Source organism: Ovis canadensis, chromosome 10, assembly GCF_042477335.2.
Source record: "Ovis canadensis isolate MfBH-ARS-UI-01 breed Bighorn chromosome 10, ARS-UI_OviCan_v2, whole genome shotgun sequence".
Taxonomy (NCBI): domain Eukaryota; kingdom Metazoa; phylum Chordata; class Mammalia; order Artiodactyla; family Bovidae; genus Ovis; species Ovis canadensis.
In genome coordinates, this window is record NC_091254.1 from 89552909 (window position 1) to 89570230 (window position 17322).

The 17322-nt window shown below is 42.0% G+C and overlaps 2 protein-coding genes across 5 annotated transcripts in view; one reads left to right on the top strand and one right to left on the bottom strand.

The window, feature by feature from the left end:
• Positions 1-17322, top strand: part of UBAC2 (UBA domain containing 2) — a 170834-nt gene that overhangs the window by 85193 nt on the left and 68319 nt on the right. The gene's annotated exons all lie outside the window — the stretch shown is intronic.
• On the bottom strand, positions 299-15258 carry GPR183 (G protein-coupled receptor 183). 3 transcript variants are annotated; one of them, XR_011259513.1, is made up of 3 exons: positions 14714-15258; positions 7090-7234; positions 299-1910 (listed from the first exon to the last, which is right to left on the bottom strand). XR_011259513.1 is itself a non-coding variant. In XM_069601940.1 (2 exons), the coding sequence occupies exon 2, from the start codon at positions 1890-1892 to the stop codon at positions 810-812; it is 1083 nt and encodes a 360-aa protein (XP_069458041.1). In that variant the 5' UTR covers positions 1893-1910; positions 14714-14782; the 3' UTR covers positions 299-809. The 3 variants fall into 3 exon arrangements, 2 of the variants coding, with proteins under 2 accessions (XP_069458041.1, XP_069458039.1); XM_069601940.1 differs by lacking the exon at positions 7090-7234 and having other exon boundaries at positions 14714-14782; XM_069601938.1 differs by lacking the exon at positions 14714-15258 and having other exon boundaries at positions 7090-7181.

Here is a 17322-nt window from a genome sequence, read left to right on the forward strand (position 1 = left end):
ATAAATAAGATACCATCCCCTAGGGACCCAAGAAAAGCCAAGCCTATTTGCATACATACATATTTTTTTAACTCTCAAGAAGCATTCAGCAAGTGGACCCTCTTTCCATATGAGGTCTTTGTCATGTTCCTGGGCAGTGGCCCTTGAACCCTGTGCTGGCTGCTTGGGAAGAGCTTTCATTGCCTTCATCACCACCATCGTCATAAAGCTTTGCTCCAAAATCTGCCTACTGCTAGTTTCCTCTTCCCTGTAACTTTTGCTGCAAGTTCACAGTGAGCATTGAAGGACATACTCATAATTTTGTAGCATCTAGCTCTTTATTCAAAACCAAGTTTCTTGAGATGAAAATTTATGACTCTGAAAAAAAAAAGTGGTTATTATCAAGGGGGTAAAGTCTAAGATGGAAAGAAACATGAATTGAAATGTACAAAAAAAAAAGAGAGAGGGAATATTACAATATTAACATTTCTACACTGGCAATATACAATTTTTATAGTCTTTTCTCTTTTTTTGAATTATTGGTGAGGAACATTAATGATTTAGTTTTTTGTTAACACAAAACTTTTCTTTTTACACTGAGACTTATTAAAATACCCTCCCTTTTAAAGGTATACTATTTCATTTACAAATAAGAATTTTGCTGAATGTTGTTCTTGAGTGTACAACTTCCAAGTTGGAGGTGAGAAATAGTGCCCAGTGAAAGGAATTCAAAAGAATCCGAATTGGAAGTCTAACACTTGTTATAAGAAAAGTCTTGCAAAGTTCAGCATACATTCTACTTTGGTATAAATCCAAGACTCCTTTCCTTTTTACTTTCCATTTAAAGACTTGGAATGTATCATCATTTGAGTTTCTGTCATTTCACGTGAGTTTTCTTCAGGGGCTGATCTCACAGCGCTGGAAATTGATACACTGACTTGACGTTTCAACATCTTCATGACCTTTCTCTTGTACCCTTTACATGCAAAAAAATATATAAAAGGGTCCATGCAGCAGTTGAAGTTCATCAGACATACTGTAAAGTGCAGAGATATCTGGAATGAATGTCTTTGGCTACATTCCAGGAGACCAGGAAGACGAAGCTTCTTGATCATGTGTTGAATAATTGCAACATGATAAGGCGTGAAGCATACAACAAACACAACAATTATAAAAATAATTGTGTTGAGAGCCTTTTTGTTGACCCCCGATTTCTCAGTTAGCGGGTTCTGTTTGGCAGTTTTAAAGAGCTTGCAACAGATTTGAGAATAGCAGATAAGAATAATGACAAGTGGAAGTACGTATCCTATGAAACAGGCACCAAGCAGAATCCAGGGGAGGGATTTGGTTTCCTCAAAGTTTGGATATTCCATGCATGTAGTCCTTTCAGCCTCCTGTTTTGACATAGGGTTTATGAGTAGCGGGAGTGTTTGAGCAAATACCAGAATCCAGACAAATATGCAGATACATTTTGCGTGTTCAATTCTTTTTATCTTATTGTACCGCAGGGGGTGCACCACAGCAAAGAACCGGTCAATGCTCAGGCAGGTCATGAAGTTCACACCTGCGTACGTGTTGATGTAAAACACAAGAGCGGTTATCCTACACAGGGCATCGCCGATTCTCCAGTCAAAGCCCAATGCGTAGTAGGCTATCCGTGTGGGCAGAGCCGTGGTAAAAAGTATATCCGAAATCACCAAATTGGTTGAATATAGAGTGGTCGAGTTGATTTTTTTCCTGTTTTGAATAATGACAATCAAGGCCAGTAAGTTTCCCACAAGCCCAATTACGAAGACGATGCTGTAATGCAGTGGCATGAGGATCCTGGCTGTCTGGTGGTGGGCATAGAGATCACAGTCGCTTTCCAGAGAAGCTGCAGAGGGTGTAGTAAAATTGTCCATTTTTATATCCATCAGTGTTGTTCAGGGTCGCTAAAAAAAACCAAGAAGGGCATGTTTTATTAAAAGCATTCTCTTAAATCTCCTGCATTGGCAGGCAGGTTCTTCACCACTAGTGCCACCAATTTGTGGGATACAACTAAAAGTTCTGATTATAGGGAAATTTATAGCTTTAAAGACAAACATTAAAATAAAGACTGACAATCAAAAAAAAAAAATTGCGGCATTTTTAGGGACTTCCAGTGGTTAAGACCTAGAGCTTTAATGCAAGGAGAACAGGTTCCATTCCTGGTTGGGGGACTAAGATCCCACATGTTGAGCAGTGAAGCCAAAAAAAAAAAAAAATTTTTTTTTTTTAAATTTTAAAAGTTTTAAAATATAAATAAAACAGAAAGCATATTTGACTAAAAGTGATATAAACTGACTCCTTGAGATCTAACTTAAAATGTCAAAATTTATATAATTTTCAAAAATCTGTATGTTATGTAGTTACATACTATATTGTAACAGGAGGAGCAGAGACTGAAATTTATGTTTTTACTCTTAAAATTTGGTTGTTTTGGCAAAGCTCTGGCAAAGGAAATAGAACCATTTAAATAGGGCAAATGTGTTTTTGTGACAAGGGAGTGCACTAACTTTTTAGGCAGAAATTTCCCCTTTGTTTTTTTGGATCATTATCTGGTAAAATCACGTAAAGCACCCCACACTTCAGAAAAAGTAAAACTTTGCTTTTAAATTGAATATCAGTTGGACTTTTTTTTTTTTTGTCAAAGGCATATCACTGCCAGGAAATGGAATCAGTCACACATTTATGTAGTGAAATACGAACTTACCACAGTGGTCTAATTTGTGTTAACCCAAAAATTATGAGAAACAAGCTAAGGCCTTTGTTCGGAACTGAAAGTTAGGTTTTCTTTAAGGAAAGAAGAAGACCATGACCACGACAACCATGACAAAAACAGCAACAAAAAAAAAAAGAAGAAAAAGAAACAAAAAGAGAAAGAAAAAAGTGTTTTGAGGGGAGAATTTTAAATTAGTGTTAAAGTGTATCATTCTGCAGGTGCCCCACTGATGTGTGCAGTGTGCATTCTCTCATGTGCAAACAGTAGGAAAAATTACACACGTGGTATTCTGTGTTCTGTTTTGTTCATGTACTGTGTTCTTGTATCAGGGTATTCTATGTCTTTCTTTGTCATATGTGTAGATCTTATGTAGACACTTAATACGTATTCTGGTGTTCCAGCAGTAATGCATAATTTGCTTCCCTACACCCTTGATGAATACCTGGATTATTTCTACCTCTTTTCTTATTATAAATAATGTCTAATATGGAGAGTGAAAAACTCCTACAATAAAAATCCATATATGAGGAGGAACTTCATAAAACTAAAAAACAGCAGAGGAATAAATTCCGTGAAGATTTTTCTTTTTTTATGGCCATACTACATGGCATGTGGGATCTTAGTTCCCCGACCAGGAATTGAACTCAAGCCCCCCTACATTGGAAGTGCAGAAACTTAACCACTGGACTGCCAGGAAAGTCCCCTGTAAAGTTATTTTTAGAAGGAAAATAATTTTGTGGTAGGTCTCTATGCATAAAATCTCATCTGAAAGTCACTGTAATTGAGGGAAAAGTCAATATATCTAGTAATGATGGTACTGTATGTTAAAGGGAAGAACTCTGTTTCTAGCCTTATTAAAACACTGACTGCTGCTGCTGCTGCTGCTGAGTCACGTCAGTCGTGTCCGACTCTGTGCGACCCCATAGATGGCAGCCCACCAGGCTCCCCCATCCCTGGGATTCTCCAGGCAAGGAAACACTGACTAGACATCTGCATCTCCAACTGCTGTATTAAATGAAGTGGAAGCTCTGTAACAATCTTAAAAACAGCGATACCGACAGAACAAGGAGGTTCCGAGAGGACTGTACTAATGTCATAGGTGTGTATTACCTACAGTGTTGATAGGTTAATCATGAAAATATAGGACTACAACCTGAAGCAAATGGGAGCAAAAAAGGAAATAAACTTTTTATTAATCAAGGGAAGACAGAAAAGGAGACTCTGGGAAAAAGCAAAGGATGAAAATGGCAGGTAGAAAAAACAAAAGAAGAAGAAAGGAAATGTGTCACAACAAATTAAAAAAAGAAAAAAAAAGAAAGAAAATTTAAATACGTTGACCTGGAAGTGTTAGTCGTGTCTGACTCTTTGAGACCCTGTGAACTGTAGCCCGCCAGGCTCTTCTGTCCATGGGATTCTCCAGGCAAGAATACTAGAGTAGAATTTGGTGTATGACTCAGGGAACTCAAACCAGGGCTCTGTGACAACTAGAGGGGTGGGAGGGAGGTTCCAGAGGGAGGGAATACACACAGACACACACCCACCCCATGGCTGATTCATGTTGGTGTATGGCAGAAACTAACACAACATTGTAAAGCGATTATCCTTCAATTAAAAACAAATTAAAAAAAAATATTGGAGTGGTAGCCCTTCCCTTCTCCAGCAGATCTTCTGACTGGAGTGGTAGCCATTCCCTTCTCCAGCAGATCTTTCCGACCCAGGAGATCGAACCAGGTCTCCTGTGTTGTAGGCAGATTGTTTACCATCTGAGCCACCAGAGAAGCCCCAAAAAGTTGAAAGTGAAAGTGTTAGTCGCTCAGTCGTGTCTGACTCTTTGTGACCCTGTGGATTATAGCCCACCAGGCTCCTCTGTCCGGAATTCTCCAGGCAAAAATACTGGAGTAAGTAGCCATTCCCTTCTCCAGCGGATCTTCCTGACCCAGGGAATCAAACTCTAGTCTCTTGCATTGCAGGCACATTCTTTACCATCTGAGCCACCATTGAACTCACCTCTTGAAAGATAGAGACTATCAGTTTGGATTTTTAAAAATCCAGCTATATACTGGTAGCTCAGTGGTAAAGAATCCACCAATGGAAAGCTAGACTAGCAATATTAACATCAGAAAAAAACAGAATTCAAAGCACAATCAATATTAATAGAAACAAAAAAATTCACTACACAAGGTCAAAGGACTAGTTCAAGGACATAAAAATTATGATGAATTTTACATGTAACAGCAAAATTTGACAGAATTTAAACGAGAAATTGTCAAATCCACAACTGTAATAGGATAGTTTAACACATTTTTATTACAATATGATAGGTAAAAAGGAGAAGATTAACCCAACAAGACTTAAATACTAGCAAAATTTGTGCTTAGAGCACATTGGAATTCTTTGCGAGTTTGACCTTTTACTCGGTTATGAAGACGTGTCTCCAAAGTCTCAGAATATCATTAGCAAGCAGCTCACATTCCTTGTGAGTAAGGACTTCCCTGGTGGCTCAGGTGGTGAAGAATCCACCTGCAGTGCAGGAGACCTGGGTTCAGCCCTTTATTCTTGCCTGGAGAATCCCATGGACAGAGGAGCCTGGTGGGCTACAGTCCATGGGTCCACAAAGAGTCAGACATGACTAAGTGACTAACACAACATAGCACAACAGCAGCTCACATTCCCTGTGAGTAGTACAGTATGACTAAACTAGGAATAAAAAGTAAGGTAAAGAATCAGTTTGGATTCTAGAAATATATTTTTCTAAAATAAGAAAGAAATATATTTTTCTAAGGAACTTATGGGTTAAGAAATCACAATGCAGATTTTGAAGTTCTTACAACTAAAGGACAAAAATATTATAAAACGGTGGTGTGGAGCACAGCTAAAGAGTTAACCCAAGATTGATGCAAAGCCTTGAAGGCATTTATTTCTTAAAAAATTGAAAGTAGCTAAGTTAAATATATAACTCAAGAAGCTAGAAAAGAACTGAGTTTGCCCCCACCCCCAAAATAGAAGAAAATAATAAAAAAATAAATGGAGTTATTGATGAATTAAAACTCCAAACAAAACCCACCCAGTAAGTATGGGGTTTATATTTTGTGTGTTTGGGGGGGGGGGTAGGGGGGTGGAATGGAGTGATTCTCAAAGGGGAAATCGTGGAATTGCAATTATGAAATAAAAACAGAAGAAACTTTATCCATTAGTATGAAAAGCAACTTTGCAGAAACTGAGTCTGGACATAGAGAGGTAGAAATTCCAGGCATGGGTTGCAGGAACAGGCATCAAGAGCTACTTTTAGTTTTTGAATTTTTGTGGAAAAAATTTTTTCTGAAAATCTCAACATTTAAATTTTATTTTGAGGACTCTTCCAAAGCAGGTTCCTGGGAACTGCCTTTGAAATACACGGTAGGGAAAAAACACAACACTGTGGAGTCTGCTAATTCTCCATATGAATAATAATGGTTGTAGAGGTTAGGAGAGTTACACTGACTCTGAGAATGTGTCACTGCCCACCAGTTGTAAAAGCATGGCCAACTGCTTCACTGAATGAAATACGGCATCCAGTAGCATCCATCAAAAATAAATGTTTTTTGATGGATGAAACACACAAGGCAATGTTTTCAGAATATTTTATCCTAAGGAAAAGATGTTTAAAACAGTGTCAAATTTTAAGTGTGACAGTTTGCAACCAAGTCAGACATCCATCATTAGGGAATTGGTTAGTTTATGGCCCTATAGTGGAATATGACAGGACACGGCCACTGAAAATGGCTACATAGATGCCTGTTTCCAGACAGGGAATAATGTTAAGTAGAGAAAGTGGATTACACATCAGGCCACTTTGGAAAGAAGAAAAGCAGCTGTTTACACACACATCCATGCATGGATACAGAGGCTAGCACATCATTTTGTACAAGTAAATTTTGAGTTCCATTCATACCTTCTCAATTTCAACACCGAACATGAATTAACTTATGAAATGAGTAAATAGGTAAATACTTCCTTTTAATGTGAGTAAAAATTTACAGTTCAGCTCTTCTTGCCAAAGCTTGTCCTCTGACCTGCGTTTCAGAGCTCGCCCGAGTGTTCTTTATTCAGATTCAGGCCTGAATTGTTGCTGGGTGCCTGCTTTAAGTCCGATCTGGAAGACCCCTCCCAGCCGCCCTGGCAGCCAGGTGTGGCCAGCACCTGCCTACTCTGCCCTCAAGGTGACCCCTCTCAGAGAAGGTAGAGGACGTGCTGGATTCTTCTCCCTCCCCCGCTGGCTTCCAGCCTCCTACCCCGTCCAGCGCTCGGCAGTGGCAAGCCACTCTACGCTGCCTCTCAAGAACCGAGAGTCTGTGGTTTCAGGGTGGTCGAGGTGTCAGGGCCGTCCTCACCTGTGCACAGACAGCCGGGGCACACGTGGCCTAGCCGCCCCGGAGCGGGCGGCCGGTTCTTCCAGCAGAAGTCGTTCCAGGAGAGGCACCTTCCCAGGTTGAGGCCAGGCCGGTGAATGCTGCGTCATAGAGCCCTGAGGGGAGACTGCAGAGAGGCCCCGTCCCGAGTCAGAGAAAGGCCCTTGCACAAGGCGGACATGCACGTGCCCTGACCCAGGGGCTCTCAGGTAAAGGGGAATGTGGGCTGTTTCGGAATGTGTGCGTTTGGCCCTTCAGCAACCTCTGGGAAGGTCGATTCCATCGGTCAGCAGCTCTAGTATTATAGTACCTTTGGTGGTGTTTACCCAGTGTTATTATTAATGCTATAGTTTTAGTCCATTATTATCTTTTTCAAATTGAGAGAAAAATCCTTTCATAGGAACTGTTATCCTGTTCCTGTATCAGGCAGTCAGGCAATCCCAATTTGTTATCATATTCCCTCAGAAACCCTATTTTGTCCCTTCCTTTAATCCTTTTAGGATTCAGGATTACTTTCGTGAACCTCGACTTACTCCATGCTTTTATTCAGGAAAAATGGCTTTCTAGTGCCCCCTCCATCCTCCAGAAAATTCAGACATGGTACCTTTTAATGTCCGAGGACCTAAACCTGGTAACAAATGGATGTTGGAACTGTGCTCTTGTCTGAATGAGGTGTTAGATCATTGACACACCGGGGTTCTGCCTGCTCTTTGCATTATAGTGCTCCTTTATCACTTTTGCATTGCAAATGCCCCTTTCAACTGTTTCTAACCCTTCCTCTTTTAGTCATAACCGAATCGTTCCTTTCTTTACCTCTTTGTTTATTTTAGACTGAATTTTAAAAACATTTTTCATAATTGTTAAGACAATAGCATCTGACGTGTTATTGAGGTTAGATATACTGAGTTGTACTTGAAAGTCCTATGGCTTGTCCTTTTATTGCCTTGAGAAAAGCACAAAGAAGTGCTTACTCTAAATCTTTTTTCCTTAGAGTACTTGAACCTCTAATAGTTACAATTTCATTGTGAAGCTTTCTGATGAAAAGACGCGCCATGTCGCTAAGCTGTCCCCTGTGCCTTACACCTGAAAGGATGAGGCTCGCAAGCCTTGCCCTGAGGGCGCAGATGTACCTGGGCTGCGGGAAGTGTGGGTCCTTATTCAGGTTCCACCCAAGGAGCCACAGGGCAGCCATCTGTGCCAGGCCTCTGAAAGTTTTTCTTAATAAGCAAAGGAGGCTGTCTCAGTTTTGTCTCTGTCACTCAATATCAATCCTTTTGACTTTACTGTTATCCTAACATATAACAGCAAGTTCTTCCACAGCAAAATATGAATATCCTCCAAAGTATTTTCACTTACATTTTTGGGAGTGGGCCTGTGTGTGTGGTTTTCTGTAGATTGATTTCCTTACTAATTAGAATGGCGAGCGTTTCTTAAGACACTATCATCTCATTTTTGCATAACCGGACATGTTGACATGAGCTGTCGAGTTCTTTCTAGCCACAGAAAGGAAAAAATAAAAAGCCCCCTCAAAACTCATTTATTAGTGTTTCAGAAAACTGTCCAAGAGCTAATGTGGTTTGTACTCTAGAAATATTTACCCTGGATACCAGCTTGGAGGCAGTTGTGATTTTTTTTCACAGGGTACTGATTCATACTTTATGCTATCTCAGCTTACTTGCTTGGATAATTATTGTCTTAGCTTTTATTTGTGGCAGAAGCAGAATAAAATCATTATATTCAAAGATCTAGTAAATGCTAGAATACTGCCTTTTAGAGTTTAGCTCCAAGATTCCTGAAATGTCACCTTTACCCCTAATATGTATCCGCTTAATAATCATCAACTCTTAAAATGAGAAGGGCTTAATCTTATAGTAATTTTGTTTAATTTTAGGCCTTAGCAATGAACCGAATGGGTCAAAGCATGCTGACAGTATTGTTGCTAAGAGGTGACTTCTCTGTGAGGTGAAGTCTGCTCAGGACCGTGTTTACACATCGAGATGGTCTGAGTCAAAGTGCCCACAGTGGCCTGCACCAGAGAGGAAGTTCCTGGAGCACACTCTCAAAAACAACCCAGGGAGCCCCAGAGTGGACGTGCAGATGCAAATGATATTTGTCTGTTGTTAAATGATGTGTGCTGTCTGATCCGATTCTTTGATTTTTGTTGATACATTGTCCTTTGTTTGTTTTGTTGAAGAGGGCTAAGATGGAGGAAAGATTTCTAAGTGGGAGGAAAGATTTCTAACTGGGGGAAAAGAAAGTCCCTGGGAAAGGAGTGGGCAGAGAAAGGCTCCGGACTCAAAGAGACAAGGATTCTGTCTCTTGGGGAAATAGACGAGCACAGATGTTTCAGGACAGCAGGCTGAGGCTGTTTGGCGCCTCTGAGGATGAATGCTCGGGCTTCCCAGGTGGCGCTAGTGGTAGAGAATCTCTGCCTGCCATGCCGGGGACACAAGAGACGCGGGCTTGGTCCGTGGGTAAGGAAGACCCCTGGAGGAGGGCGTGGCCACCGACTCCAGTACTCTTGCCTGGAGAATCCCATGGACAGAGGAGCCTGGCGGACTGCAGTCCACGGGGCCGCAGAGTCAGACAGGACTGAAGTGACTTAGCACACGTGATGACAAACACACTCCATGGAAGAAAGCAATCACTGTTGCTTTCTCTAGTTACCCTATTTTTATACGTATTTGTCAGGGGCTTGGACCAGCTTCAGGGTGAGAAACCACTCGAGCAGCTGTGTGTCCCCACTGCCCTGCAAAATTTAGTCATGAGTCATGTCTGCCTCTTTTGCAACCCTGTGGACTATAGGCCGCCAGGCTTCTCTGTCCATGGGATTTCCCAGGCAAGAACACTGGAGTGGGTTGCCATGCCCTTCTCAAGGGAATCTTGCTGACCCAGGGTTCGAACCTGCATCTCCTGCATTAGCAGGCAGATTCTTTACCACTGAACCACAAGGGAAGCCCACCTTGCAAAACAGGAGCCAGAGAATCATTCCTGATTGTCATTCTGATTGTAGAGAGAGCCCCAAGGCATGGATGGGCGTGAACAGCACAGGCCCAACCTTCCTTCCCTCTGCGGGCGTGGCCAGGTGCCTGTTCCAGGCCACTCTGAACCACTGTGATAGTCAGCCCACACCCGATAACCTAGTCAAAGAAATCTTCCTATGCTCTCGGGTTTCGTTGCCCCCACTCTACTCCCCAACCAACTTTGAGTCCTGCGTTGGTAGCTGTGTCCAAGATTGATTCTGGGGGAGGATATACAGGGAACACCGTCCAGAAAGCAGACTGATAGCTGCCTCCATGTCTCCGAGGAAACCCCCCCTGCCCGCAATGCCCCGGAGTGTGTATGTCAGGAGTCTTGTCATCTGCAGTCAGTGTCTGAGGTCAGCTCTCCTCCCTGCCTCCTGGGGAGCTCGCTTGCTTTCTCTGGTCTGTGGAAGGGTGACCCTGCGGCTGACCCCAGGACACGGTCTGGTCCTGACTGCCTCCCGGTAGGTCTGCCCAGGGTCAGGTACAGGCCACTGCTTGGGGTGCATCTTCAGAAACAAAAAACAACCCAGCATTGGCTGGTCTGTCCTTTCCTCTTTGTGCCTCCGTGGTGTCCTGAACCCCATGGAGACGCTGCACCTTCTGTAAACACCTACGTCGGAACTGATGGGAAAGTGAAAGGTGCCTGACCTGTGTTACCTGCTTAAACACCCACTTGCACATTTGGGGTTTTGTATAGTCTGGCTATTTTTCTTTCACCTTTCACTGATTATTTATTCCTCCTATGGCTTTTTGGCAACTTGAATACTGACTCGAATGATATGAAGGTCTTCAGAGATGAAGACAGAAGGAGGTAGTAGCCCTGAGGACTCGAAATATGTGGCATATTACTTAGGAACTGGGAGAAAAAAAATTCCCATCCTGATATGCTTTTCAGTGTAAAGAAGACAAAGACCATTTCTGTGTGGCATGACTGGACCTATATGCAAGATAATCAACTGCATAAATATATGTATATAAATATGTAAAGACTCCTTATAAAGAAGGGCTGATATTAACCTTTATCCCCTGAATCCAAAATGTTTCCAGAAATAATAGGTACCTTTTCTCCTTAAAGTCTGAGGGAGTTTGAAATTGTGTATTTCATCTCTATTATCTCGTGAAAATTAGTCACAAACGTTACACATCCTTATTTTATGGATAAAGGGAATCCCAGAGAGATTAGATCTCTCACTCAGGGGTCCTCCCCTAAGGACAGGTGCCAAGCCAGGGGCCAAGCAGGCGCCCTGCCAGCCAGCGGTTCCTGGGCCTTCAGCCTGCTGTGCCCCTCCCCCCTGCGCCCTGCCCTTGCCCGTCCGTCTGTCCGCCTGGGTGCCTGCGGCTGCCTCTGCTCTGCTGGCCTCGGCCACCTTCTCTTCTCTCTGCAGCTGTAGCTGCAGCCTGCGCCGGCTCACACCGTGCCCTCTGGCCCCAGGCAGACTGCACGCTCTCTGTGGTGACACACAATTTCCTTCGTGATTGGGCCCCGCTTCCCTCTGAGCTGGATCTCTGGCCGTCTTCCCGCCTGTGACCTCGAGCTCGGGCCCTGCTGGAATGGCTGCTGATACCCTGTGCTCTTTCACAGCTGTCTTCCTTTCTGGTCCTCTTCCTTCTCTCTGGCACCTCCTTGGCCCGGCCTGCATCCTCCTCTCCTGCTCTCTTTCCTCAGGCCTTTGTTCAGAATCGGCTGCCCCTGGAGGCTTCCCTGACTCGTCCTGCACTCTCCTCCCTCGGCCCCGCCCGCCCTGCAGACTGGCAGCATGCGCGCCCTAGCCAGGGCCCTGCAGCCTGGACTGGCATCTCTGCTACTTTCTTGTTTTGTTTCGTTTTTCCTGTTTCCTGCTAGCCTGTGAGTCCTGAGAGTAGGGGCTGTGTTGTTAATTTGGTGTTCTCTCTAGCCGGCCCATCACTGGTGCTCAGTAAATACCCATTAAGGAGTAGCAGAGTCCCAGCTTTCTTGATCCTCAGTCGGAGTTTCTTTGTTAGACTACAGGGTGTGTTTGATGAATAAAAGTAGCTGGTAGTATGCAGCATAGATTGCATCCCAGGCAGTGCCCGGGGCTCCCTAGGTATATTCACTCCCCGACTCTCACAAAGCTTTCCCCAATCCGTTGCCAGTGGTGAAACCAAGGAACAGAGCGCTTATGAGTCTTGCCTCAAGACACAGCTGTTAACTGTCAGGATTTACTCCCGGCAGATCGGCTCCAGGAATGACATTCAACATAATACATTTTAGCCCCCGCTCCTATTTCCAGCCTGATCTGATGTTACTGGTAGGAAACAAGTAAAATAGGAAGACATCTCAGAACTTTTAACACATACCAGCTCATACACCTCCCTGAACCAGAGGGAAGAGAAGGGCTGGGGAGATGGGGCAAGAGAGGGAAGGAGAAGAGTAAGTTGCTATCAATAAGGAGTTCATTAATTTATTTGTAGCATATTTTAGTGCAAGTAAAAGTTTCATAAATGAATTTAGACTTTACTGGCTTAAACAGGATGTCTATGAAAACAGTTTGGATTGAAATTTCCACCAAGAGAAGGTGAATACCTAGGATGGCTCTTAGGCTTGTTAAGTATTTGCAGATATTTAACAGAATATTTTTATTTCTCTGTTCCAGCTTTCCAGATACCACAAGGATCTTTGTCACCTTTGTTGTTTTTCAGGGGATTAGCATGTTAGGTATTTCATCTGCCATTGAATCTCTGTGTTTTACAAACTTCTTGGGAGGCTGGGAAGCTGTATGGACTGGGGGATACTACACATCCTTAGCATATACACAACCAGGACCTTTTAGCAGCTGCAGGAGGCCCTTAACCATAGCAGAGAGACTGCTATCCCTACCAAACTCCTTTACTGGGTGGGGAGCTCTTTTCTTAGTTGTAAACTTTTAAAGGATGCCGATTTTATCTCATTTTATCCCCTAGAATGTTTCAGATCTGGCCAGCTGCAGATAGCTAATCAATGCCTATGGAAAGCATAAATGAATAAAAAGTCATAGTGACCTGAGTTGATATTTATTCCATTAAATGACTGGTCATGTTACTGAGAAGCTCTTAGAAGCCAGTTGAAAGTAATTTATCAAAGGCATTCCCACCACTCACACGATATGTGAGCCTAGTGAGTGAGGATGCTTTCTGGAGCCGTGTGCTCTTTGCAGCATCATGTCCAAGAACTACAATTAACCCCCCAAGAGAAAACATGCACTGAAATCCTAGCAGATGCAAAGTCCAGCCAGCAGCACAGTTAGGTGTATGGACATCCATAGACTCAGTCTCCATGTGAAATATTCTCTAAAGATCTCGAAACAAGTTCAAGAAGAAAATGCCCACAGAAGTGGTAGGGCGGGGAAACTTTGCCTATTGGATTCATCCTTCAGTGGGTTAATGGGCAGAGGGAGGAGAGACCAAGGCTAGCAGGCAGTTTTCCAGTGCTTTCTATGACAACCAATATTATATAGCACTTATTATGACACCCAAGGACTGGGCAGTATGGTTACTCCCCATTTTATAAGGGAAGCAGATGAAACCCGAGAAGCAACGTGTCCAGGGTCACGCAACTGGTAAATAAGAGAGCCCAAGCCTGACTCCAGAGCCCGTGCTCTTAACCACTATCCTATATCATGCTTAGAGCAAGACCCTCCCCCTCAAAAAGCACACCCTCCTTTAGAGGAAGTCTCTGCACAGCTTTCATGTTACTACGAGTTTCTGTCACCTCCATTCCCAACCTGGACATAAATATTGGCAGTTCACTGCACCTAGTTCATTGTTTTGTGATATTTTTTATGCATACAGAAGTTCTAGGAAGAAAATACCGAGCTGTGTTTAGCCTTTCTGATCTTCAGATAAACATAAAGCAAAAAAGTGCTGTTCCTTTTTCACTTATTAGATTAACAGTTTATATTTAGAATTAAAATACTCATGTTGTCAGAGAAGCAGTGAAGCCCAGACTGTCTGCCACTGGTGGGAGAGTAAATATTTCTGTAAACTGAAAAATATCTATTTTAATTAAAGTTCTTTTTTTTTTTAAGTGTACCCTTTGCTCCAAGAATTTGACTATTGAGATTCTATCATGAGAAATAATAGAAAGTATAAAAGTAGAGAAGTAGCAGAAATACAGGAAAGACTTCTATGTACATAGATCCCTGGTCAAACAGTAACAGGTACTAACTTCTCAATTGTGCTGAATAACTTCATCACAGTACATTTATGTGTAGAAATGCTCCATTCTACAATAACTTTGTTCTTTTCCTTCATAAAGTATCCTGAAATACTGGCAGTATTTGCTGATTACTTGATACTGTCTTTTGTAATTGTGAGTTCGCACAGAAATACAAAGTAAGCCCTATTTTTTTTGGCAAAGGTATTTCTGGCCCGATTCTCTGCCTTCACCTTGCGTAATATCAGCTTATTAGAACTGCCAGTCATCAGAGAGTCTCAACTGTATTAATGATAAGATTTCTGATGTTAGAAATGTTTATAGCTTTTTGTTGAAAAGATTCTTTACTTTAAACCTTAACTAGACTTTCAAAGTTTTTCTTAACTTACAAGAGTTTGTTGAAAAAAGCAAAATATCTGTTACTTACCTCTCAGTGCCTTGTTGGGGCCCCTGTGTGGCAGCAGTCAGTATTCGCCCAAACTGAAGTAGGTTAACCTTGCATGTTGTTTTAAGGGAGATTACCAGACATCCTTTTATGGTGGTGGTGGCTTTTTTTTTCTGTCACCCTGTGACTGAGCATAGTAGTGATCAGTTAGCCTCATGTGTGCGTGTGCACTTTTTTTTTAATGGGAAGTGAAATTTTTCTGTTAGTGATTTTTTTTTAGAAAAGGGTTATCCAAAAACCCCTTGGAATTTATGAGTTGTTGATATCTATGGAACTTTATAAATTTTTCTATAAAGATTTAAGTTAAAAAAAATTCTTTGGAAGAGACTGAAGAAATAAACCTTAACCAGGGGGAGAAAAAAAGGAATATAGCTACTGATGATGTTGTATCCATATTATGTGTGAAGTATGAGTGTTAACATGTTTTAAGGGAAAAATGTCAATTTTGCCAATTCTGTCTGGAAACTTGGTGCAGGGAGTAGTTTACTCATTCTGTGTCTTATCAGCAGCTTAGTGAGAAAGAAATAGAAGTTTCTGTGGTGAGTGGAGGAAAATGCTCTTTTGCATGTATATAATGATTAGTTGGTTGTTTTTAGGCAGGAGACCAACCGACTGGATCAGTGACTGCATGAACCCATGTTAACAAGGGAGGGGTTGAAGGGGGCATCTTACAGCTAGAATCACCTGTTATGCACACAGACCTGTGCTATTCACCTTCAAGTTTTAATCGACTCAGTTTAAACCAACAGTGTCACATGGATATAAAAATGCAAACTGATTTACAGGCTAAATTAATGGAAATAGAGCTCTCAGAATACGAGAGCTGATCTGGTCATTCTCAGTGAGCTCAAGAAACTGCATTTTGCCAAGGCATGGATGACCTAGAGCCTGCCTGGGAGGTGCGGGCTCTGGGTCCCAGGTCTCAGGAGAAAAGATTGAATGAACTGAGCATGTCCAGGCTTGGCGGGGATGTGATCATTATCTTCTGATCACGGTAAAGGGTTTGGGTTGCATGTGTCACTCTTCCTAACTCCAGAGGGTAAAAGGAGACAGCTCTCCAATCAGACTAGGAAAGCAGTCCTCGAAAGTTGGGATCATTTTTTAAAAAAAAAGGGCACACATTGTTTTTGTGTGCTCAGTCATGTCCAGCTCTTCTATAACCCCATGAGCTGTAGCCCACCAGGCTCCTCTGTCCGTGGGCTTTCCCAGGCAAGGATACTGGGGTGGGTTGCCATTTCTTTCTCCTGGGGATCTTCCCAACCCAGGGATCGAACTGGAGTCTCCTGCCTTGGCAGGAGGATTCTTTACCCACTGAGCCACCTGGGAGATCCATCTCTTCTGTAGGTGCTTGCATAAACCAGCTGTCTGTTTGGAGGAATGTTGCTGAGAGAGTTGAATCATTTGGTAGGGAGTTGTGACTCTCTGCCCTCAGAGACCCTTCCTCTCCAGGATTCTGTCAAAGTGCTGAGGACTTTTAGCCTCTCAGTGTATTATTCCACTGAGGTTATTATAAGCTCTACCGTGCTGAAGATGCGTAGAGAAACGTTGTCAAACGGAGTAATGCTCACCTAAGTTCTTTGGGACTCCATGCCACTATGTACAATAAAAGTACTGAACTAAATGATCACCAAGGTAACTCCTAGTATAGAAGTTCTCTGAGGGGGAAATACAGAGATTTTATGATTTGATTGGTCAGTGTGGTAAACTTTTACAGAACTAGTTCCTTTAAAACTTGGTTTGAAGACTCCTTTAGACCATGAAATTTTTGAACCTTGTTTAATGTCCCTGGATATGTTCCATTGTCTCCTGGTTTATAGTCTACGGGAACTTGAATAGAATCTGTATCCTGTTGTTGTGTGAAATTTGTATTGATCTTAATTACGTTGAGTTGTTCATAGTGCTTTTCAGATCTGCTATATCCTTCTACTTTTCTGTCTATTCACTCTATTAATTTTTGAGAGTTTGCTATTTAAACTACAACCAAAAATCTTAATTTTTCAAACTATATGTAACTTTGTTCTGTATTTTCCAAATCTCCTGTAAATATGTTATCATGCTTCATAATTTAAAAAATAAAAAGGAAAAAAGAAAAAAAAATTGGATCGAAGAAGCCTTGAAGAAGACACTGTTGAGAAGTTTTTCAGTTTGTTGAAAAGCCATTCTGGTGGGGTTTTTGTCTTTTAATTTTCAAAATAATTTTTGTTAAGTAAAGCATTTTTATTTTATGATATCCAGGTAAAGTAAATGTTCTAGCAAACTGGATCTCCCCTCTTTTTGGTATTAGAGTAATCACATGTATAAAGAAGAGGTGACAGGGTAATTGTCCTTTGAGATGCTGTTGATGTTTACTATCAGATAGTTTCATGAGTTCACAAGCCTTATTTTTATTGTTGAAAGTTGCCAGGACTTCTTTAGTTGTACTATAAAAGTGGAGTCCCTGTCCTTTTTCCATAGAAAATGTAAGATGGACATTTGTGACCTGACCTCAGTGCTTCTATTTCATTTGTTCTGTCAAGCATAGTTGTGAGTATATAGGGGATACTCAACAAATGTGAGTGACATTAGTGAATGAATCCCTTATATCGTGTATT

Bases quoted from the DNA above. Each gene is read 5' to 3' on its own strand.
- GPR183 (XM_069601940.1), bottom strand. From the start codon at position 1,892: ATGGATATAAAAATGGACAATTTTACTACACCCTCTGCAGCTTCTCTG.